Raw genomic sequence first — 25,137 nt, forward strand, 5'->3', positions numbered from 1 at the left:
CCAATACTTTATCCATTACATTACCCATTACATTAGCGCTTTTTTACGTCATTTGGTCTCATTCAGCAAGCATACCACATCTTATTTTAATACTGTAGAAAAGAATCTCATTGATAAGAAACTTGACAATAGAAATTGGTGTAGATCTGTGAACAATAATTGCTAAAGCTGTACTTAATTTACCATTTTTACAATAAAAAGATTTGATAAAAATAACATTTTCAGAGACAACAATTTGTATTAACAATTTATTGTTTATATCAGATAATAATGTTATCGTTTCTTTCCGATGTCCGCCAATAAGTAGACTAACTTATGCATGTAGTTATCAATGTAGTTATCTTGTTGGCTCTGTAGGAAAGGATTGAACTTAACTGAAATAAAAAAAAAAAAAATATTAACTATAGTAACATCAATTAATGTACTTTTCGTATTCTGAGAAAGAAAGAGGTAACGTTTTCCCCATTAGCAATAAGATTAGTTTTGTCTTTAATACAATGTTCAGCTATAGGTGGTAAAAAATATAAAACACAATATAACAACAAAACAAAAAGGAATTTCAGATTGCTGTCCCTTATCCATTGTGGCTTGTAATTTATTGGTGGCTTGGTTGTCAAAAGCCACTAGTGTCCTATTGAATTATGGAAGTATGACACATAAAAGACTGAACCCTATCAGGCAGAAACAAATGCTCCCATTGTTTACTCTGAGTTACAAATTCTCCCTTTAACTAAAGCAATCTTATGTGGACAATATTGAAACCTAAAGATAAAAAGAACACAGTCTAAATGTTAAAAAAACCTGTTTGACAGATTAGAATTTACCTAACTTCCATGTTTTTATGCCCCACATACAATAGTAGAGGGCATTGTGTTTTCTGATCTGTGTGCCTGTCCATCTGTTCGTTTGTTCGTCTGTTTGTTCATTTGTTCGTCTATTTTTCTGTCTGTCCTGCTTCTGGTTAAAGTTCTTGGTCAAGGTAGTTTTTAAAGGCAGTGCTTTAAGGCCTGACTTTCAAGTCATGAGGTTCATCTTTCCTTACGCAAATCTTTGCTGGGGGTCATTTTGCAAGAAATAGATCCGGAAATGTTTAAATTTCTCCTCTACTTTTTGTGGTATGTATTGGTTTTTGTTCTTTTCATTTACATTGGGAAATAAAGAAACGATCAGTGTGTATTGTTCGTTTTAAAAATCTGTTTATTAATGTGTCTTTTGCATTATAAGCAGTCAATCTGATTACAAACTATCATTATTCGAATTCCGTGTGGAAAGAGGTCCGTTCAATTTCGAGTACTATTTGCGATCTAAAGATAATTTAAAATCATTTCACTCGTTGATATAACATGATATTATAATTAAAAGTCGACTGACCGTGAATTATATTGCATAATATACAATTTAAAGTATTTCTGTGAAGCCGTATATGACGTTATAGTTATTTCGGTCTCAGTTATGTAAAATATGAAATTATCGTTCCTGAATAGGGTTCCACTAATTAAAGACAAGAAGCGTCAAAAAGTGATAAGAAGCGACAATAAAATTATAATAGCGAGATGAAGCGACAATATAATTAATTTAGCGAGAAGAAGCGTCAAGAAGACTATATAGCGACTATACATAAATAAAAAAAATGTCATTGCAACAACTTATTCCCCATAGATATTAAAAAAAAACATGCATTATTTTTTATTATAGGGGCGGTTATAAAACATTTTTTATATTACTGTACATTGATAGATAAAATATGATTTTATTAAGAAGAAAGGGATTAGTTTTTATTAGATATAAAAAAAATATATTTTATGCACACGCTAAAAATTGGCCATCAAAACAAAAAAATTTCAATTTCCTTTTAAAGAATATATTGAATCAAAACCATGCAATATCATTTCCTTTCTAACAGTGAAATTCTTCTTTTTCATAGGGACATATTTGATAGGTGTAGCTTCACCCTATCACATCAAATGAGAATAGCCTCGTGAGAGAATTACGATTCGCTTGTCCCTTGTTAGTTATTGTCGCTTCGTCACTAAATTAAACTTCTTGTCGCTGTTTGTCTCTAAAATTCTTCTTGTCTCTTATTAGTGAGACCAGTCAGTTCCGTCCTTAACTTCCGTTTTTGCACTGCAAAACAATCACACAATTAACGATGCCTAGTCCTTGTTGGTGTGTACCTGAGTGTCATTTAAGAGGAGGACTTGCATTTCTTAATGACTTAATAAGAAGGAAAAGTTGGATCAACGCCATGGCTCAAACGTAGATTGTCATGTGCGATGCAATCGTAGAACCCATATCAATCAGCTGTTGTTTGCAAGGCACATTTTACTGAAAACGACTACGTTCAGGAAACTATTCATGGTAAAACTTTATTTTCTTTAAGAAATATATACTGTTATTTATATAATCGCCATGCAAGTAAACCAAAGTCTGTTTGCAACCGCAATTATCGTTTTAGAATAAAAAGGGGGGTGAATTCAAGACGTCATAACTTTTGGGATTACGATTCAATATCATCTGTTTGACATTTTTTGGTTAATACTACAATTGTATGGTTTTTCTACAAGAGATATATTATACTGATAATTATTTTAGCAGTAATTATGTAAATTTCGGTTGTAATGACAAGAATTCATGAGCTATGCCTCGGGCTTTCTTGAAAAATACCAATGACAATGTAAACAGGAACAAAACATTGACATGAATGATGCTCTCCACCTATGTTATAGTTATTTAGGTATGTGTGTTGCACAAGTCTTTCACAAGTTTCAAAAAAGCTAATGTTATAAAACTTTTTTCAGGGCACATACCCACTTTATAGAGACTTGTCTACTGCCATGCATTCCCATCCTATTTTCATGCACCATTTGTAAGCAAGAGACTGAATGGTTTACAAAATTAAAAATCAGGACGGTGTCCCGTTAAACCAAAAGAACTAAACTGGATGAATATTGTAGGAGAAATCTAGAGGAAAGTTTTGATTTGTGAAATTGGTTTTCCTGAACAGATGTACATTCATCCTGCAGGAAAGATTTATAACTGTCCACCACCAACTGACGAGCTAATGTTGAGCTTCACAGATGGAATTACTCAAACACCATAAATGCCTATGTTTTCAGCACAGATTTCACAAATCATGACACAGCTGTGCATTTTTATGCCCCACCTACGATAGTAGGGGGGCATTATGTTTTCTGGTCTGTGCGTCCGTTCGTCTGTTCGTCCATTCGTCCGTCTGTCTGTCCCTCTTCAGGTTAAAGTTTTTGGTCAAGGTAGTTTTTGATGAAGTTGAAGTCCAATCGACTTCAAACTTGGTACACATGTTCCCTATGATATGATTTTTTTAATTTTAATGCCAAATTAGAGTTTTTACCCCCAATGTCACGGTCCACTGAACATGGAAAATGATAGTGCGGTGCGAGTGGGGCATTCGTGTACTGGGGACACATTCTTGTTTATACCTGTTAAGAGTCGAAAACTAAATATTATTTTTATGTAAATAAACATATATTGTGTCATTTTAGAACTTATATTTTTCCAAAGGATGCATGAATGAAAGTAGTGAAATTCATTTTGCTTTGATATATAGATTTGAATTACAATTGTTCATGTTATTGTAATGCATATAAAAATAAGGATATGTGGCACAATGTAAATATATGATATTCTGTGAGTTTATCAAACAAAAGGGGATAAGAAATGGGTATAAGCAGTTACAGGACTGTACTACTGTACAATCTCCAACAATGAGAAAAACTCATACTGTAAAGAGAATTTCATATTTACAAGTAAGTTTTGTTTTTGCATTGAATAATTTTCTTCTATTGTCTTAAAAGCAAATATGGGAAGTGGTTAAAATGCTAATAAGACAGCTTTTATGGCCACCAGATGTCATTGTTACCTTGATTAAAAACTCCTTTTTAGCTCACCTGACCTGACTCATCATTTGGTTTCGTCGTCCATAAACTTTTACAAAAAATCTTCTCTGAAACTACTGTGCCAAATTTAACCAAACTTATCCAAAATCATCATTGCGGTATCTAATTTTAAAAATGTGTGGTTAGACCCGGTCAACCAACCGAGATGGCTACTATGGCCAAAAATAGAACATACAGGTAAAATGTAGATTTTGGCTTATAACTCTGAAACCAAAGCATTTAGAGCAAATCTGACATATGGTGAAATTGTCTCTTCAGTGAAGATCTATCTGCCCAGGAATTTTCAGACAAATCTGACAACCCGTTGATGGATTGCTGCCCCCAAATTAGTAATTTGAAGGAAATTTTGCGAATTTGGTTATTATCTTAAATATTATTATAGATAGAGATAAACTGTAAACAGCAATAATGTTCTGCAAAGTAAGATCTACAAATAAGTCAATATGACCAAAATTTTAAGTTGACCCCTTAAAGAGTTATTGCCCTTTATAGTCAATTTTTAACAATTTTCATAAATTTTTGTATTTTTTTGTTAATTTTTAAAAAATATTTTCAACTGTAAATACTGGGCCATGTTTATTATAGATAGAGATAATTGTAGCACCAAGAATGTTCAGTAAAGAAAGATCTACAAACACATCCCCATCATCAAAAACACAATTTTGTCATTTTATATGTGTCCGTTGTTTAATATGCACATAGACCGTCCAAGGTGAGCGACACAGGCTCTTGAGAGTCTCTAGGTCATTAATACAGGTAGATAACTTTATCATGTTTATACTGAAAAATAATTTTGCTTGGAGGGAGAATTTTAAAAAAGTTCTGTCTTCAAAAGAGTTGACATGTTACTATGTACATTAACCATTATGTTACTTGATGTTCTAGCAATACACACAGAACGGAGACAAGTCAATCTTTGTGAATTATTTTTCATAGGATAGGAGTAATTGAATATGTGTATATAATCAATAATTAAAAATAGTTTTATTTACATTAAAAAGGAAAAGTTCTTATGTCTTAAAAATGCATTTCATGGCGAGGTACAGAAAATATACTGTAAACAGTAGACTATAGATATAGGTGAACTAGGTACAAGAGAACTCTAAATCTTAAATACTACAAACCACCTCTGTTCTATGGAAGATAATGATATAACTGGACTAGAAATACACACAACCTGTAATTAACTGCCTTTACAGCGCTTTCGCGCTTTGATTGATGAAGCTGAAGTCCAATCAACTTGACACTTAGTACACATTTTTAGCTCACCTGGCCCGAAGGGCCAAGTGAGCTTTTCTCATCACTTGGCGTCCGTCGTCCGTCGTCCGTCGTCCGTCGTCCGTCGTCGTCGTCGTCCGTCGTTAACTTTTACAAAAATCTTCTCCTCTGAAACTACTGGACCAAATTAAACCAAATTTGGCCACAATCATTATTGGGGTATCTAGTTTAAAAATTGTGTCCGGTGACCCGCCCAACCAACCAAGATGGCCGCCATGGCTAAAAATAGAACATAGGGGTAAAATGCAGTTTTTGGCTTATAACTCAAAAACCAAAGCATTTAGAGCAAATCTGACGGGGGTAAAATTGTTTATCAGGTCAAGATCTATCTGCCCTGAAATTTTCAGATGAATCGGACAACCCGTTGATAGGTTGCTGCCCCTGAATTGGTAATTTTGAGAAAATTTTGCTGTTTTTGGTTATTATCTTGAATATTATTATAGATAGAGATAAACTGTGAACAACAAAAATGTTCAACAAAGTAAGATCTACAAATAAGTCAACATGACCAAAATGGTCTGTTGACCCCTTTAGAAGTTATTGCCCTTTATAGTCAATTTTTAACCATTTTTCGTAAATCTTAATTATCTTTTACAAAAATCTTCTCCTCTGAAACTACTGGACCAAATTAAACCAAACTTGGCCACAATCATCATTGGGGTATCTAGTTCAAAAATTGTGTCCGGTGATCCGGCCAACCAACCAAGATGGCCTCCATGGCTAAAAATAGAACATAGGGGTAAAATGCAGTTTTTGGCTTATCACTCAAAAACCGAAGCATTTAGAGCAAATCTGACATGTAGTAAAATTGTTTATCAGGTCAAGATCTATCTGCCCTGAAATTTTGAGATGAATCGGACAACTCGTTGATAGGTTGCTGCCCCTGAATTGGTAATTTTAAGGAAATTTTGCTGTTTTTGATTATTATCTTGAATATTATTATAGATAGAGATAAACTGTAAACAGCAAAAATGTTCAGCTAAGTAAGATCTACAAATAAGTCAACATGACCAAAATGGTCTGTTGACCCCTTTAGGAGTTATTGCCCTTTATAGTCAATTTTTAACCATTTTTCGTAAGTCTTAGTTATCTTTTACAAAAATCTTCTCCTCTGAAACTACTGGACCAAATTAAACCAAACTTGGCCACAATCATCATTGGGGTATCTAGTTTAAAAATTGTGTCCGGTGACCCGGCCAACCAATCAAGATGGCCGCCATGGCTAAAAATAGAACATAGGGGTAAAATGCAGTTTTTGGCTTATCACTCAAAAACCAAAGCATTTAGAGCAAATCTGACATGTGGTAGAATTGCTTATCAGGTCAAGATCTATCTGCAACAACAAAAGAAAGAGAGTTTTTAACGACCTCAGCTGACTATACAACCCTTGCACAATCAACTGAATTTTGCAGAAATCATTAATAGGATAGATTGCCCTTATATGATAATTTTTTATTACCTTTTTGGTTTTTTTGGCAAAGTGGGGGGGGGGGGGGGGTTGCGCAAAAACAAAACTACTTCACAACTTTCTCATTACTTTGCATTTCTTGTTAGATAAATTTTACAAAAATTCTCCCCTGAAACAACTGTTGAATTTAAACAAACTTGGTTTAAATCACCACTAGGATATCCAGGGACCACTGTGTATGATGACCCTGCCTGCCCACATGGCTGAAATTAAACATAGGTTTCAAATGCACTTTTTAGTATTATATCTCTGAAACTAAACGACAGTACAACAGTTGCATTTATCATGCAACAATTGTAAATAAAAATATCAGGTGAGCGACACAGGGTCCTTGGACCCTCTAGTTTTTATTATATGACCTTTCTAATTTTAAAGCCAAATTAGACTTTTGACTCCAATTTCACAGTCCACAGTCCACTGAACATAGCGCAAGTTTCAAGTTAAAGTTTTTGGTCAAGGTAGTTTTTGATGAAGTTGAATTCCAATCAACTTGAAACTTAGTATCATGTTCCCTATCATGCCTATGGTATGACCTTTCTAATTTTAATTCCAAATTAGATTGTTTACCCAATTTCACGGTCATATGAACATGGAAAATGATAGTGCAAGTGGGGCATCCATGTGCTTTGGACACATTCTGTTCTAGAAGAGCTAATAAATAGGTTTGGATATGACGTTACTGGAGAGAAGTTATTTCCCTTGGGCTCCATTTTAGAATTTGACTAACTAGATTGAAACATACTGTACCACCAAGTCCTTAATAGAAAATATATTGATGAATCAAGCAAAGCTAAAGGAAATTAAATTGTTCAGAAAACAACTTTTTCTAAAGTCTGGTGGTCAGTATAGCAAGTTGAATTTGGTTGATTAATGAAGGAATTATGCACATATATACTATTAAACATTGCAACAAATTGCTATCAAAATCTATCTATTGCTTCTGGTAATTATAAATTTATAGAGCTATCACTGCCTAATGACCATGTCTGAAAGAGTAACCTTATTGGAAATGTTTTGTAAGCATTTCTAAATTATTCCTGTTAAACCATTAACACTCTATTTATTCTAGTTTTGGTGTTGAAACATGACTTAGAATAATTACAATATTGGTTTCTAGCTTCCCACGTGGCAAATATTTACAATATAGGTTTCTAGCTTCCGAAGTGGCAAATTATGAATATGTTCTATTACTAGCTATACCCTGACCTGAACATCCACTGATCTGTACTATATTATGATAGAGAAGGAGCAATTTACTAGACTAAACGATATAAAAATAGTTTAAAAACAATTTGATTTGTAAATCTTCAAGGATGTTATAAGGTATTACCTAAAGTCACAATCAGATAAATTAGATATGAGCAAACTTTAAAGGAGTATTAGCTGACATTTAGATGAAAAATTTAAACAAAAAAAGTGGAATAATGAAATAGTATTTCGCTATTAGCAGTCACATTTGCAACTTGTAAGCCAATAATTAAACCTCATTTGAATCCATGATCATGTAACCCTCACTTGACCTTACACTGAAGATGGGATATGTATGCCTTTATCATGTTCATTTATCTGGAGCCCATGCAATGTTTATTGTTTCTTTTGTAATTCGGATTTACATTTTAGTAAGATGTGAATCAAATATGAGAATTTAAGTCAAATCAGTGATCATGAACTTGACAGCTAGTGCCCCTTATGATTTATCATCTCCAAATGTGTTTTTGAGAACAAGACTGAAATATGTAGCTTAAATACGGTTACACAGTTAGTTGTTTAAGACCCCAAGGTACTTGTTTACAATGGTCAAAGCATTGAATTGATAGTATTTCTTATTTATTAACCGTAGTATTCTTGTTGGGAACATTACTTTTGAGCTAAAGTGTATTTCTCTTTTTACAAAAAAATATTACAATAAAAATTGATCGTAAGTAATAATCAAATGAGACACAGATATTTCCAGACTTAGCTTTATGAAGAAAAAAAAACTCTTATAAGGTTAAATTTAAAAGGGGCATCAAACTCCAAAGATCTTTTTAGCTTTTATATAATATGAAAAGTTCTTATTACATTTTTCTATGCCAGGAATATTTTTTTCCATTCTCATAGCCCAGTATAAGTTGATAACAATGAAGAAACTGATATATCCACCTGAGACGTCATTTTATATTATAACAAAAGACGCAAATTGATTTCAAATAATTGTTATAATATGAAACTGATTTCTAATAATTGTTAGTATGAAATTGAATTCAATAATAGTAATAGGTTCAGTAGCAGTCATCCAATTTTATTGACAACATTTATGTCTTCAAAGGAGAGTACAGAAGATTGTATTGGTCTTTCTTGAGAAATTTAACAGTCAATATATAATTCATATGCCTTTGTAATTCTGTTCATAATTACTTCTCAATGTCTAAATTAATAAATTATTGTTATTTGGGAGAACTATTGGAATTTATATCAATGAACAGAAATAATCCCTATCCATCTTGCAGTCTGTCAGTTTTATTTAAAAATACCAACTCTACACTTTGGATAGTGTCAACAGTATTTGATTGATTGATCATGATGTCACTTATTAATGTCCCCTAAGCCTATTGCAGCTGTTTCCTGGGTTTTCAGTGCCTATATTATTTACATGCTGATAATGTAAGGTCTGTGTTGGGAGCATTTGGTTTGAATATAAGAAGTTGTGGGTGTTACTCACGGGACAGCTGTCCAACCACACAAAACAACCAAGAAACATCTGGGGAAAAACTAGATTGGGAACTGTAGCTCTTATGGTCCTTATGATATATTTTTTATACGACCGCAAATTTTGAAAAAATTTTCGTCGTATATTGCTATCACGTTGGCGTCTGCGTCGTCGTCGTCGTCGTCGTCGTCGTCGTCGTCCGGCGTCCGAATACTTTTAGTTTTCGCACTCTAACTTTAGTAAAAGTGAATAGAAATCTATGAAATTTTAACACAAGGTTTATGACCATAAAAGGAAGGTTGGTATTGATTTTGGGAGTTTTGGTCCCAACATTTTAGGAATAAGGGGCCAAAAAGGGCCCAAATAAGCATTTTCTTGGTTTTCGCACCATAACTTTAGTTTAAGTTAATAGAAATCTATGAAATTTTGACACAAGGTTTATGACCACAAAAGAAAGATTGGGATTGATTTTGGGAGTTTTGGTTTCAATAGTTTAGGAATAAGGGGCCAATAAAGGGCCCAAATAAGCATTTTTCTTGGTTTTTGCACAATAACCTTAGGTTAAGTAAATGGAAATCTATGAAATTTAAACACAATGTTTATGACCACAAAAGGAAGGTTGGTATTTATTTTGGGAGTTTAGGACCCAACAGATTAGGAATTAGGGGCCAAAAAGGGACCCAAATAAGCATTTTTCTTGGTTTTCGCACTATAATGTTAGTATAAGTAAATACAAATCTATGAAATTTAAACACAAGGCTTATGACCATAAAAGGAAGGTTGGTATTGATTTTGGGAGTTTTGGTCCCAACAGTTTAGGAAAAAGGGGCCCAAAGGGTCCAAAATTAAACTTTGTTTGATTTCATCAAAATTGAATAATTGGGGTTCTTTGATATGCCGAATCTAACTGTATATGTAGATTCTCAACTTTTGGTCCCGTTTTCAAATTGGTCTACATTAAGGTCCAAAGGGTCCAAAATTAAACTTAGTTTGATTTTGACAAAAAATGAATCGGTTGGGTTCTTTGATATGTTGAATCTAAAAATGTACTTAGATTCTTGATTATTGAAGTTTTTTTGGTCCAGTTTTCAAATTGGTCTACATTAAGGTCCAAAGGGTCCAAAATTAAACTTTGTTTGATTTCATCAAAAATTGAATCCTTGGGGTTCTTTGATATGCCAAATCTAACTGTGTATGTAGATTCTTCATTTTTGGTCCTGTTTTCAAATTTCAAATTCTACATTAAAGTCCAAGGGTCCAAAATTAAACTAAGTTTGATTTTAACAAAAATTGAATTCTTGGGCCTCTTTGATATGCTAAATCTAAACATGTACTTAGATTTTTTATTATGGGCCCAGTTTTCAAGTTGGTCCAAATCAGGATCTAAAATTATTATATTAAGTATTGTGCAATAGCAAGTCTTTTCAATTGCACAGTATTGTGCAATGGCAAGAAATATCTAATTGCACAATATTGTGAAATAGCAATTTTTTTTTTAATTAGAGTTATCTTTCTTTGTCCAGAATAGTAAGCAAGAAATATCCTATTTGTGCAATAGCAAGAATTTTTTTTAATTGGAGTTATCTTTCTTTGTCCAGAATCAACTTAAATCTTTGTTATATACAATATACAATGTATATACACTTTTTACTACCAACTGATAAATTTAAATAATCTTTACCATTCAGTGATAACAAGCAGTTTTTTTACATCTTAATATTTTATTATGTATTTAAATGAGTAGTTATTGTTGCAAACTCCATTAGAAATTTGAATTGATATCAGTTTTGAAAAAGGGAAACGGGGATGTGAAAAAAAAGGGGGGGGGGGTTAAATTTTTCTCATTTCAGATTTCATAAATAAAAAGAAAATTTCTTCAAACATTTTTTTGAGAGGATTAATATTCAACAGCATAGTGATTTGCTCAAAGGCAAAAAAAACCTTTTAAGTTCATTAGACCACATTCATTCTGTGTCAGAAACCTATGCTGTGTCAACTATTTAATTTTAGATTTAAAAAGTTTGAAGAAGAAATCTTTAATTGATTTGTAAAATCTTGGCATTTGTTTTGTGTAAAAAAAACCATGTAATGTCAAAAATTTGATCACAATCCAAATTCAGAGCTGTATCATGCTTGAATGTTTTGTCCATACTTGCCCCAACTGTTCAGGGTTCGACCTCTGCGGTCGTATAAAGCTGCGCCCTGCGGAGCACCTGGTTTACGATAATTTTATAAGGACCATGAGAGCTACTGTTCCACAGCTCACTAGAGATTTAAAATTTGCAAGGCCATAATTTGCTAATGTGAATTATTCAAAGTATAATACTGAGGTTATTATATATAGACCACACACAAGAAATAAATTGTTTGTTACATTCAAGGTATTGTCTTTCAAGCAGTGCCACCTACATTGAATTAGTATTATATTGGATGTGAAAAACACTGCTTTTAATGACTGCTCCAGAGTCCAGAATCCTGTATTAAACATTATGTAATATCATCATAGAACCTTCATAACAGCTATGATGTCATAACAAACATTATAAATGTATATTATCTATAGAAATGTTAAACATGACAGTTATATAATTAAGTATTTATTGAAATACATTATGATACCAGCAGTACCGTGAGAAATTCATTATTATATTGTATACCGTTGTAATGATAGTGGGAATATGGCCATGACAGTTTTACAATTTTATCAATTAAATGGTTGAAAGGATCTACTATCACGTCAATGGGGTGATTTTGGTAGGATAGATTTGTTGTATAGCTAATGAAGTCTTCAATAATTTATCATGCTGAGTTATACATTAATATTCTTCCCATAGTTTATGAATAACCTGTGGTCATAGCTATATATATAGTTTGGACAGTCCAGTCTTGAATTCAAACTTTGTATGCATTGTTACGTCCACTTATCTTAAAACAAAAATATAGTTTAACTTAGGGTCATTGTGTTTGCTATTGTTTTTTTCTAATGAAGAATTGTGTTGACCCGCTGTGGGTCTAACTAGTAGTCACTTGAACCATTTCATCAACTGTTCTTAGAATTAATCAAAATCATTTTAAATAAATTCTTTTAAGACTGTAGTTCTGATTATTTCCTTAGATTATAATAAGGCATGTAATGAAAAAAATAATAATTTTAAACTATAATATACCACTAAACTTCTTTAGATCATAGAATGTTTATTTATCATGGAAAGCTATGGCTTAAAACTAATCTAATGAAAATTCCTTAGATCAGAGAAAGTGGAGAGTACTGGAAAGCTATTTGGTCTAAAGCTAATCAAATGAAAGTTCCTTAGATCAGAGAAAGTCAAGAGTATTGGAAAGCTTATTTGGTTTAAAGCTAATCAAATGAAAGTTCCTTAGATCAGAGAAAGTCAAGAGTATTGGAAAGCTTATTTGGTTTAAAGCTAATCAAATGAAATTTCCTTAGATCAGAGAAAGTCAAGAGTATTGAAAAGCTTATTTGGTTTAAAGCTAATCAAATGAAATTTCCTTAGATCAGAGAAAGTCAAGAGTATTGGAAAGCTTATTTGGTTTAAAGCTAATCAAATGAAAGTTCCTTAGATCAGAGAAAGTCAAGAGTATTGGAAAGCTTATTTGGTTCAAAGCTAATCAAATGAAAGTTCCTTAGATCAGAGAAAGTCAAGAGTATTGGAAAGCTTATTTGGTTTAAAGCTAATCAAATGAAAATTCCTTAGATCAGAGAAAGACAGTGTATTGTGGAAAGCTATGCTTTATATAAAGCTAATCAAATGAAAATTCCTTAGATCAGAGAAAGACAGTGTATTGTGGAAAGCTATGCTTTATATAAAGCTAATCAAATGAAAATTCCTTAGATCAGAGAAAGACAGTGTATTGTGGAAAGCTATGCTTTATATAAAGCTAATCAAATAAAACTTCCTTGTATCAGAGAAAGTCAGTATATATATGAAAGAAAGCTATGGTTTAAGGCTAATCAAATATGTGTTCTCTATATCAGAGAAAGTCAGTGTATTATTTTAAAAGCTATGGTGTAAAGCTTATCAAATAAAACATTTTTAGATAGAGAATTTAGTGTATTATTAAAAGCTATGGTTTAAAGCTAATCAAATATAAGTTCTCTATATCAGAGAAAGTCTGTGTATTATTAAAATCTATGGTTTAAAGGTTATAAAATAATACTTCCCTAGACCAGAGAAAGCCAGTGTATCTGGAAAAGCTATGGTTTTAAGCCATCAAAAGAAGCTTTAAAGAGTTAAGAGAAAGTCTGACAAATGTTGATTGGTATTGAATTTAAGACAATTTTATGTTTATGAATCTTATAATTTTGGAATTATAGATAATATAAAATAGAAGATGTGGTATAATTGCCAATGAAACAATTCTCCACAAGAGATCAAATGACACAGACACTAACAACTATAGGTCACACATTATAGGCCCTCAACAATGAGCAAAGCCCATACCTTATAGTCAATGTCCACTTTATCAGATCACTATTATAAAGCCATAATGTATACACAAAGAAAGATATTTATTATCACATTCTCTACGTTTTTGCAATGTTATTAAATTTTAAATTCATTGAAAATTGTGTATTGTCGGCATGATCTTTTGTCATTATTGTCATTTATTGTTGTTTGACAGTCATCCTAGGGGGGTTTATTAATAACAGGATTAAGGATGTCTGCTGCTCAGTTTCAAAATAAATAACTAGTATATACTGATAGGGATTCAATTGAGGAATCAAAAAAGCAAAAAAAATATAGGGGTCAATATGCTTGTTTTAAAGATATTAGCCATTGGAATTATGGCGGGAAAATGTTCTCTCTTGATTTTTCATAGCTTTATCATTGGCCAGTTAAAGCTCTCAAAAACTATTAAAAAATAAATAAGATTTTATAACACTTTTACAAATGACTTATGATTATACATGTAAAAGATAAATAAAAAGAAAAATGGGGGTTCATGGGCAATTTTTTTTAAGGCATTCAAATGGATAAATCCAGATCTAGAGGATTTCAAAAATCTGACAAAAATTCCAAAACATGATAAGCAAACATCCTTAAGTGGGTGATGAATAGAAAAGAATTTTAAGGCTTCCAACATATATTGTTAAAAAAAAATAATAGCAGGCTTTTAGCATAAACTAAAGTATCAATTTAATTTATTTAAATTCTCATAAATAATGGAATTCATCATAATAACATTTGTGTTACATGGAGTACTAAGAATATTATTTCTTTTACATTACTCTTGCCTTTGAGTGGTATAATTTTGAAAAACAGCCTTTTGATGCCCCACCTACGGTAGTAGAGGGACATTATGTTTTCTGGTCTGTGCATCCATTTGTCAGTTCCTCTATCCAGCTTCAGGTTAAAGTTTTTGGTCAAGGTATTTTTTGACGGAAGTTGAAGTCCAATCAACTTGGAACTCAGTACACATGTTCCTATGATATGATCTTTCTAATTTAAATGTCAAATTAGAATTTTAACCCAAATTTCACAGTCCGCTGAACATAGAAAATGAGAGTGAGGCATCTGTGTACAGTTGACACATACTTGGTATTTTGCTGTTTAAAGGTATAAATTGAGTACGACACATACTTGGTATTTTGCTGTTTAAAGTTATGATATTAACTTACTTTTATCTGAACTTTTTATTTTTCTGTTAAAAGGTAAAGTTTGAGCAAACATATCTCCTGGTCCACCATACAGTCGAAAACCTGGAATTTATAATATATAAGTAATAACATGTGACTTGTGAAGTGTTTAAGGAAGATTAAGAAAACCTGGAATTTATTACGGTATATAATAGTAATTACATGTCATTGTGAAGTGTTCAAGGAAGCTTCAGAAAACCTGGAATATAATTATAATATATATATATATAATAACTTGTCATTGTGAAGTGTTCAAGGAAGCTTCATGATATCTAATCTTATTATATCGAAATCATGCCGGCATAAATATATTTTTATACAGGCTGCTTAACTTTGGGGTGTTCAGTTTTTAGTTTAGTTTTCTGTGCTGTGTTTCGTGTTCTGTTGTTTGTCTTTTGGTCTTTCTTATGCCCCCACTATTGTGGAGGGTGCTTTTTAGTTTTACTCTTGTTATTTTATACCATTGCCTTGTAGATTTGTCTTTGACTTATAACTTTAAATGGCCTTTTGCTATCCCTCTCCTTTGTCTGTTTTTCCCAAAGAGACTTTATTAAGCAAAATTTATAAATTTGGTAGGAAAACATGGTCTCACATTTCTGTTCAAAATAAATTTTAGTACAGAACTCTGATACAGAAAAGAAAGACAGATGAAACATGCAAGTTTCAAACTTAACACCATAATCATGATAATTTTCAATTAATAAAGTGTGAAGAAAAGGGAATGTTATTTGTACATCATTAAGGTTAGCAACACAGCACTATAGTTAAATGCCAGAATATTTTATTTTTTAATCGTATTTCAATTAACAACATTTGAATACCTGTAGAGGGTAATATATCTGTCTCAATGAAATCAATTAAATTTCTACTCAGAAAGCTTTTCTTTAGGATTATGTTTAGAACAGCTTTTGGACTAAGTTTTAAAGTCGCAGAATAAACTACCGTTTAGATAATTTCATATTAAGTGCAGCATTTTTATAAAGTACTGCAATTACTGCCAAATGATGTCATTACACATCTAAATTGCAGTAAATAGATAATTTGTAGATTCTGTTTGTCATTTCAATCTCCATCTTTGTATTTTAATGTCCACATAATCAAATAGAATTTGATATAATCTAACAAATATAATTTTGTATTTGGAAGTTTTTATTTTATTTCAGAATTTAAAGTATGAAAAAAAATAGTATGATCTGAAATTCAGAAATCCCAAAATTTTCGATGTTGTTTCTTTCATACTTTATTCTTATTTCTTATTTAGTCTTTTAACATGTAATATGAGAAGTTTTTTAGAATTAAAGTCCTTAAAAAGTGTATCAGGAATCACCATAAATACTGCACAGTATAACTGACCATATTAATAAATATAATCAACATTTTTCCCACCCCACAATTTTGAATGAAAAACTACATTTTTTAATAGTCAATGCTTAACAAAATTAAGTATATTATAATCATTTATTTATTCTCAATATTTCTGGGGGAACTCTTACTTTAGTACAATCATTTAAAGTATTTTATGAGTGTATATATATATATATATATATATATATATGCATCTAAGAATTTGCTTTCTTTTTGTACTTAATTTATTCTATTATAATTTCTTTAATATGAATTGACAGTGTTATGTACATAACATTAAAAAGACATCAACCTGGCAATAATGCATTGGAAAAATTCTTAATCTTAGAAAACACTTTTGAAAAAACTAAAAATTTAAGAAGATAATTTTTTGTACTTTTTTATCTGAATTTAAAATTTAAATTTAAGATATTTAAACAATGTCTTACCTTGTATTACAATACAAAGTGAAAGAAATGCTCCAATAACAACGTAATTCTTCATAATAATAGCGGGTATAATTTCTCCTGCAGGATGACCATGTGATTCTGTCGTTGACAACAATCAAGTTATTTATATACCATGTGTGGTTCTAACTTAATTAACCTTAAGATTGTATCATGTAGGATGGAGGAACAATCGTTCCATTTATATCTCTAATTTTAATTGAAGCAGAGTTAATTTGTAATTAATCCCACAATATTCAAAGACAGATACCATAATATTTGATAATAGAAAATTTGTAAGCAGAAAAAAAAGCAAAATTTATTTTTAAAAAGTCAGAGTAAATGATTTACATTTGGTTGGTCTCAGAAGAAGCAATCATTTTTTTTACAGCCAATGTGATTTAAGTGATAAAGAATTTCATTAAGTCCAGTAAAAAATAATTTTCCAATTTTGTAAGATTATAGAAGAATTTACTCTTGTACATGATCCCCTTCCCCTATTGAATACATTTTAATGTAAAGATTAAACACAAAATGATTATTTAAGAGTATAGTTTAAATAGCAAAATTGATTGGCAAAACAAGATCTACAAATAAGTCAACATGACTGGAATCATTAGGTGACTCCTTATTGGAGTTATTTCTCTTTAATATCATTTCACTCTCATTTTGAGTTCTTGTCACATATCATAAATACTAAGTTAGATAGAATGATACTTTAAATCACACAATTTTTTTAGAAGGGCAAGGTCTATACATATAATAGAAAAATATAAGGCAATATGGCTAAAACCATCATACCTATTGGGTTTCTTGCTCTTTAGTTAAAATTTTTATACGACTGCAAAAAAAATTTTGCATCGTATAATGGTATCATGTCGTCATCTGCGTCGTCATCCTAAGACACATTTAGTTTCTGAACAATTACTTTAGATTAAGTGAATGGATCTCTAAAAAATTTTACCAGAAGGTTTAATACCACTAAAGGAAGGTTAGGATTGATTTCGGGGATTTTTATATGCAATTTATGTCAATGACGTAGATTTTGAGTTAATTATACAAGGAATAGAACCATATGAAGTAAAATTGTTTTCTTTATCTTTTTATGTATGCTGATGATACAGTTCTCTTCAGCGAAAGTATTTCTGAATTACAAAAAATGATAGTCACAATATATGATAGTTCATACAAGAATCCGCCAGGTCTTGACATTAATTTAAGAAAAACCAAAATAGTTGTTTTTCGTAACAAAGGTGTACTGAAAGAGAAAGAAAAATGGTATTTGAATGGTAAAATGATAGAAATGTGTGATCAGTTTGTATATCTTGGTTTGTTATTAAACTATAACGGTACTTTTACTGTATCACAGAAAACACTATCTGAACAGGGTAGAAAGGCTACATTTAGTTTATTGAGTAAGATTTATGATGATTGTTATAACACTGAGACTTTATTATCCTTATTTGATGCATATGTAACAAGTATTGTGAATTATGGTTGTGAAATATGGGGTTTCCATATAAAGGAGCTGATTTAGAAACGCTTATTAATCATTTGTATTATTTAAAAAGAATTTTCAAAGTTAGAAAAACGACTGTAAACCATTTTGTGTATTTTGAACTTGGGCGTTTACCATTGCATGTAAATAGATATGTAAGAATGGTACTTTACTGGTTGAAGTTATTAGAATCTAATAATTGAATAGTATTTATGAAGATATGTAGGAATCTAGTTTTGTCAAACTGAATGATAAACTCGATTGGAGTTGTAAAATAAGAGACATACTAAACAGGTATGGATTTAATGATATATGGTTAGCACAAAGTGTTGGAAATAATCAATTTTTTTTGCATGAATTTAAAAAAAGAATTGTTGATAATTATATAGCTGAAGCCTTGTCATTTTTTACTTCAAAATGTAATTTATATCAATATATACATAATGGACATACTTTGCAATTTTATTTGAATCGACCATTGAACAGTTTATACCAGTCATATGTAACTAAATATAAAATCAATTCACATTCACTTAATGTAGAAACTGGAAGATACTTTAATATTTCCAGAAATGAACGTGTTTGTAATATGTGTAATAAGAAAAAGACGAAAATCATTTTTATATTAGAGTGTGATAAATATGTAAATGTCAGAAGTAAGTATATCAAGATATATTATTATAGAAACCCATCTACCTTCAAATTAGTTCAATTACTATCTGTAAGAAATATTAAAGAATTAAATAATATGGGTAAATAAATACCTGTATCAGGCAGAGAAAATTCGTAACACTTGATTTTTGTTATGTACCTTTATTGCAAAACTTCGCTATATATTAATGCTGTATATGTTTATGTAAACTGTGTATAATTTGTGTAAGTATTTAATCCTATGAGCTGTATATTTCCTTAGGGAATAAAGAATTATTATTAAAGGGACATAAACTGTCAAATTAATCTTCACACATTTGACTCAGATTCTCACTTAATTTGATTTATAAACTACTATAAATTACAAAAAAAAATAATTTTCCTAAGAATTCTGTATTTGTGTTATTTTACTTTTTAAACAATTAATGATGCATCGAACTCAAAAATATGTATCATCATTTAGTTATTGAAATATTCTCATTGCATCATATGAGTTTAATGCCAATTTGACAAGTGAGTGATGCAGGATACATGACACCTTTAGTTTAGTGTAGTTCAGATTTTTGTTGCATTACCAACATTCTAATGAAAGCTTACTTTAGTATACCATTCCATTCAAAGGAAATCAAAACAGATCAACAAATATTTTGATGATATCCAGTGACATTTATTTGTGACAATTTTTGAGTCAGAGAATCTTCCTTATTGATAGCTTAAATGACAATGTGTTATGTTTATTTTCGTCTTCTTATTCATAATTAAAAAATATAACACATAATCATGATAATGATGTACTGATTACTAGTTAATTGTATCATTTACTGGCTGAATCTATAAGTGATGGTATTAACTTCCTGGTCCACATACTAATATAATATTGTATATCATCACACCTATAATCACTTAAAAGTAAGGTGCTAAAATAAACTTTTGTATACATTCATCACACCTATAATCACTTAAAAGTAAGGTGCTAAAATAAACTTTTGGCAAACCTTCATATGTTACAATGATATTTCCAAATTAAATTCTTGTCAGACAATATAATATAAAAAAAAATCTAAAATTATATTGGTAACTGGTAGTATGGAGTGGTGTGGATAAGTTTTGATTGAAATTCTTTGAAATTTAGAAGGAAATAAGGTTTCAACTCCTTCAGGCAAAGTTAACCTAAGATGAATTTTGTTATTGTTTTGGTCATTTTTGGTAACATATTCAGTTCTTATACATCCTTGGCTTGCATATATTCAGCTTTGAGCATTCCCCATGAAAGTAAATCCACAAAATTGCTTTTAAAACACAAAATTTATAAAGTGTTTTTTTTATTTTTTTTAAACGACTAAAATAATAGGTTGAAATACTTTTGAGTGGAATTCTTAGTAATTGCTTAAAGTATAGTATAAAACAGCTATTTAATGTCACCATTTGAATAAGATGTAATTCTATATAGCAATGTTTGCTGCAACATTCTGTTTATTTTATCAGTGTGAAAAACAATGAACTTTTTGTATTACTGTTTACCCACCCACTGTTTAACAAGATTTATTGGACAGTCTTTAATGACATTACTCCTTTCCATCAAAAACCAATCGCTCTTTTTCACTAACTAATTAATGGTCATCAATAGGCAATCATTGTAAGCCAGAGGGTATGATGATAGGACAGTCACTTCTCCTGAACGTTTAAATCAGTAAATGTTGCCGATTTACTCCATCAATAGGATTTCACAAATCACTTTATCATCTAATTTGGTTAAATTTTAAATTCAGATGCATATGAATCAGCAAAGGGGCATGTTTTCTTGTGTCAAGTTAAAGTACATGTGTTAGCATTGCTGTTTCCGCAGTGAGAATAATATTACCAGATAATTACACATTCAATAATTGCTGGTTTCAATATAAACCAGTGAGAATAAAGTTCATGTTGACATAGTCAATATAGATATTTTTTACATTTATAAATTGTTATTTGGATGGAGAGTTGTCTCATTGTCACTCATACCAAATCTTCCTACATTTTTTCCCTGTTTCGATTCTCGATTTTATATATATATATACTAGTATAAAAACTATAACACAAATTGCCATACATTTCAGCCATTACGGCCTTCTTCATTATATGTAAATATGATAGTGTAAAGAAAACAACGAAGCAACAAATTTAATAGGTAATAGGCTGTCTAGAGTTGATGATATTGACACTAATAGCAGATATTATACAAGTCTAAAGATTGCACATTGATAAAGATTTTCATTTTCTGAAAGATCTTTTCCAATTCTTATATGTTTGTTAAATTTGATGGAGAATAAGGACAAAAATTGAAGTTAGCTAATCCCACACAACCCATTGGATGTTTAGACAAATTCTTTTTTTACAAGATCCAAAAAGGCTTGCTCAAGCAATTACAGAAATTCCATCTTGTTTAATCTAAATAATATGTGTTGATATATTAATTAATTCTTTTAAAAAAGGAAAAATGATATTGAATCTAAAATGAAATAAGTTTTACATTGGACAAGGGCAATTATGTCACCTTTCAAGGTACCTTGGCTTTACTGGACAATGGGCCATCATGTATAATTTTGGGATACCAAACACAGGGTAATTTTTTACCTTTGACAGTATGTAATTACCGACTAAAGTAAAAGGGCCATTATGTTGCCTATTGGACTTCCTTGTAGAATTAGAAAAGTTGTGAAATTTAACCTTTAAAAGTATACTAACCACAAGACAAAGAGCCTGTGTTTCACTTATTAACCTTCTTTTGTCATTAGATAGAAGTTATTTTGTTGATTTACAAGTGAGGCTTTCAAGAAAACGGGCATTCTAATATATTTCATAATATTTTTCAACTACTTAATTACTTTTTAAATTTCAAAGCTATTTTGAATTCAATATTCAATAATTTACCTTGTATTTAAAATTATGGCCAATCATTTTAATGTTCTTAAAGAGGTATACCTGAATAAAGACCAACATATTCCACTGTTATCTAATATGGAAAATAAAATTACAGCACGTCTGACCATATCTTATGACATATATTTATTACTCAAATTTGTTGATTATTTGAATATAAACACATCTCTACACTTGCATTATAAGAACTAAATAATTGAATGGCATTAATACCTCTGATACAACACATACCTGAAATCAGCAACTGAAACAAGTGTTTGTTATTGTAGGTATGGAGTATGGATAATATGATTTGTACACAGACGCTAATCAGACATCAAGGAAGTGTGGCATGCCTAGCCACATCAAGGGGCAGGGTATTCTCAGGAGCTGTAGACAATACTGTTAAGGTAAGGAAGTTATGTGCATATTCTAATGCTTTACTATGTATTATACATACATCAACATCTAGGGCGGGATTCTTTAAGAATCAGTACTAAGAAAGTGTGGCTTGTCTAGCAACTGTCGGTATAATCCAATCCTATTTCGTTTACAAAATATTACATACTAGCAATACATGCACATTAGATTAGCTGAACTAACTGAAGTTTAAAAAATACACAATGACAGGGACATTTTATGGGGTTAATTGTTTTACTCCTTTAGGAGTAAGAAATCTTTTATACAGGTAAATAAACTTCATAAATATATGAGGAATGAAATTTCATATTTGGGCCAGACACATGCTTCCTCGACAAAAGACTCGTCAGTGACTCAAATCAAAAAATGTTTAATAGGCCAAATAAAAAACAAAGTGGAAGAGCATTGAAGACCACAAATTCCTAAAAGTTTTGCCAAATACAGCTAAGGCAATCTAAAGATAATTACAATAACTGAACAGTCTGAAAATAAAATGAACAGATCTCAACTGACTGCAAATGAAATGTCTGAACAGAACTTAATTTACTGTTATGGATTTGTCTGAAAATTGACTGTAAGACAGAACATGCCTTAATTATTTATGGTTCACTATTTAAACAGCTTTTCAAATGATAATTACCCATTCAGTTCAAAATCTGTATATAAAATTAGCTACATATACCGGTACATATAATTTTTTAAAAGATTTTTGAAAAATGTTTTCATAATATTGGGAGAAAGTTCCTCAACATCTTATTTTATACAGCTTTTCAAATGATAATTACCCATTCAGTTCAAAATCTGTATATAAAATTAGATACATATACATATAAATTTCAAAAAGATTTTTGAAAAATGTTTTTCATATGTTTGGGAGAATTTCCTCAACATCTTATTTTATACATTTACATTTGATTATACTTTAAGTTTGTTTGTCAAATTTCATTAAATAACCATGTTATCGTCTGCATCTTAATATTGATTTGATTTAGTTCAAAATATGGTTAGACTGCGAAATAAGAATTTGTAAAAACTATAAATGAAAAGTTCTTTGATGGCCTGTTTACATAGAAAATCTTGAATAGTATCAAATTACATTTCGTTAGCTTAAATTTGTCGCTATCTGAACTGTTGTAAGGATTCATACACACTATATGATATTACTTTGCAATCCATGTTTTGTGGTTTCCTAAAAATGATATAAAATTTGGAATTTTGTTGTTTTCATCAACTTTATTGACGCAAGCAGGGATATATTTTATATCTTAAAGGAGATTCTATGATCAGAAAAGATCAACTGAAACTGGAAAAACCTTTAGAACTAAATCACCAAATTGACTTTAAATCAAAATAAACCTGAAATTGAGCCTTATATTGAAATTTGTAAAAGATCGTCTTTGTTAAATCTCACACTGGCATTAAATGATCAACTTATTTTTACAATTATACAGGTTGAATAACCATCATTCAACTGAAAATAGAATTTCTAGATAAATATGTACTGGTTTGAATGAATGTGTAAAATGCCATTCTACATTCAACGTATTGATACATTAATTGATGTTAGAATTGTTGAATTTGAAAGGGTATTTTTTTATATTTTTTATTTTCTTCATTTTGTAGGTCTGGCAGTAAAAAGAGGAAGAAGACATATTGAACAAAAATAATGACATCCTACCGGAAAATGAAAATCTAATCAAAACATCATTAGTCTTCACAACATTGTTATATTGCCATTATAGACTGAGTTCTCATAGAATCAGGAATTCAGATCATTTTTAGATGTAAATTTACAAAGATTGTTAGTATACTGTTTTGTAAAATGTTAAAGTCTTGAAATATATCTTTTATATAATGTTGATTAAAAAAAACAGATTTTGGAATTAAGGTACCAAGTTTTGTTAAATTGAGAATTTTCTTCTTAGCGCTGCAAAGTTCATTTTAGTTAAAGTAAAAATACAAACTGAAATAGAGAGTTTTTCCTAAGGTTTTAAAGATGTGAATGACATCTGTACACAAATGTATAGTCAGTCACAGATGATTTGAGAAACTGATAGGATTTTTGAAACCCTTCTATTTCCCAAAAAAGGCAACAGTTACGTATACTGCTGTTCATAAATTGATTAAATGAAAACAAATCTGAGTCACAATCTAAAACCAAATCTTCCACTATTGTAACAAAATACTTACCAATTACACATGTACATTTAGTCCAATAAAAGATGCAATTCGTAAGTAAACCTAATTTTATAGCGCTCATTCTTACATCATCATTAATTTTCTTCATCTTTTCATACTATTGTAATACTCATATAAGATTATCTATAAAGCCAGTAATAAATATTTTATTATTGATGAAAACCTAAAGAGCAGCCGTATCTGAACGCCAAAGGGAGTTCCCCCAATGGGGTTCACAGATTAACAGTTGAGCATTACAAAAATGTAAAAAATTAGTTCATTTTTAGGCAAACCATTACAAGCAATTAAAGTAAACATACTAGTCTATGTTCATAAAGACCAATGCACAATATTTTTACTTTTATTATCAATTTTGTAAACATTTTTTTAAGAAATTCCTTGCGCCAAAAATGTCTTAAATTTTTATCATAATGAAATTTTAAATATTTAAGCAAATATAAAATTTAAACTAAAGAAATAAATATAAATCATGTTTCATCATGGCTAGTGAATATATTATTTTATAGAAACTGATATATACAATTGTGATTGAAAGTTATGTTTTTATATACTTTTAATGACTATACCACATGTAAATATGATTTAGCTATGCAGGCATAGCATGTTATCTATCAATATTTTATCTGAATAAAACAAAATATTTCACACTTTG

The 25,137-nt window shown here is 30.4% G+C and overlaps 1 protein-coding gene and 1 long non-coding RNA gene across 3 annotated transcripts in view; one reads left to right on the forward strand and one right to left on the reverse strand.

Moving 5' to 3' along the window:
- Positions 1–25,137, forward strand: part of LOC143046321 (E3 ubiquitin-protein ligase TRAF7-like) — a 48,308-nt gene extending 23,171 nt beyond the window's left edge. For both annotated transcript variants that reach the window (XM_076219425.1, XM_076219426.1), the window contains 2 exons: positions 22,157–22,276; positions 23,910–25,137. In XM_076219425.1, the coding sequence (XP_076075540.1) occupies positions 22,157–22,276; positions 23,910–23,921 (132 nt within the window). In that variant the 3' untranslated portion in view covers positions 23,922–25,137. The remainder of the gene's footprint in view (positions 1–22,156; positions 22,277–23,909) is intronic.
- On the reverse strand, positions 235–17,068 carry LOC143046322 (uncharacterized). Its single transcript, XR_012969125.1, has 3 exons — positions 16,823–17,068; positions 15,012–15,092; positions 235–374 (listed from the first exon to the last, which is right to left on the reverse strand). It is a non-coding gene; the product is annotated as an uncharacterized LOC143046322 (long non-coding RNA).

This window comes from Mytilus galloprovincialis, chromosome 9 (assembly GCF_965363235.1).
Source record: "Mytilus galloprovincialis chromosome 9, xbMytGall1.hap1.1, whole genome shotgun sequence".
In the NCBI taxonomy this organism is placed as follows: domain Eukaryota; kingdom Metazoa; phylum Mollusca; class Bivalvia; order Mytilida; family Mytilidae; genus Mytilus; species Mytilus galloprovincialis.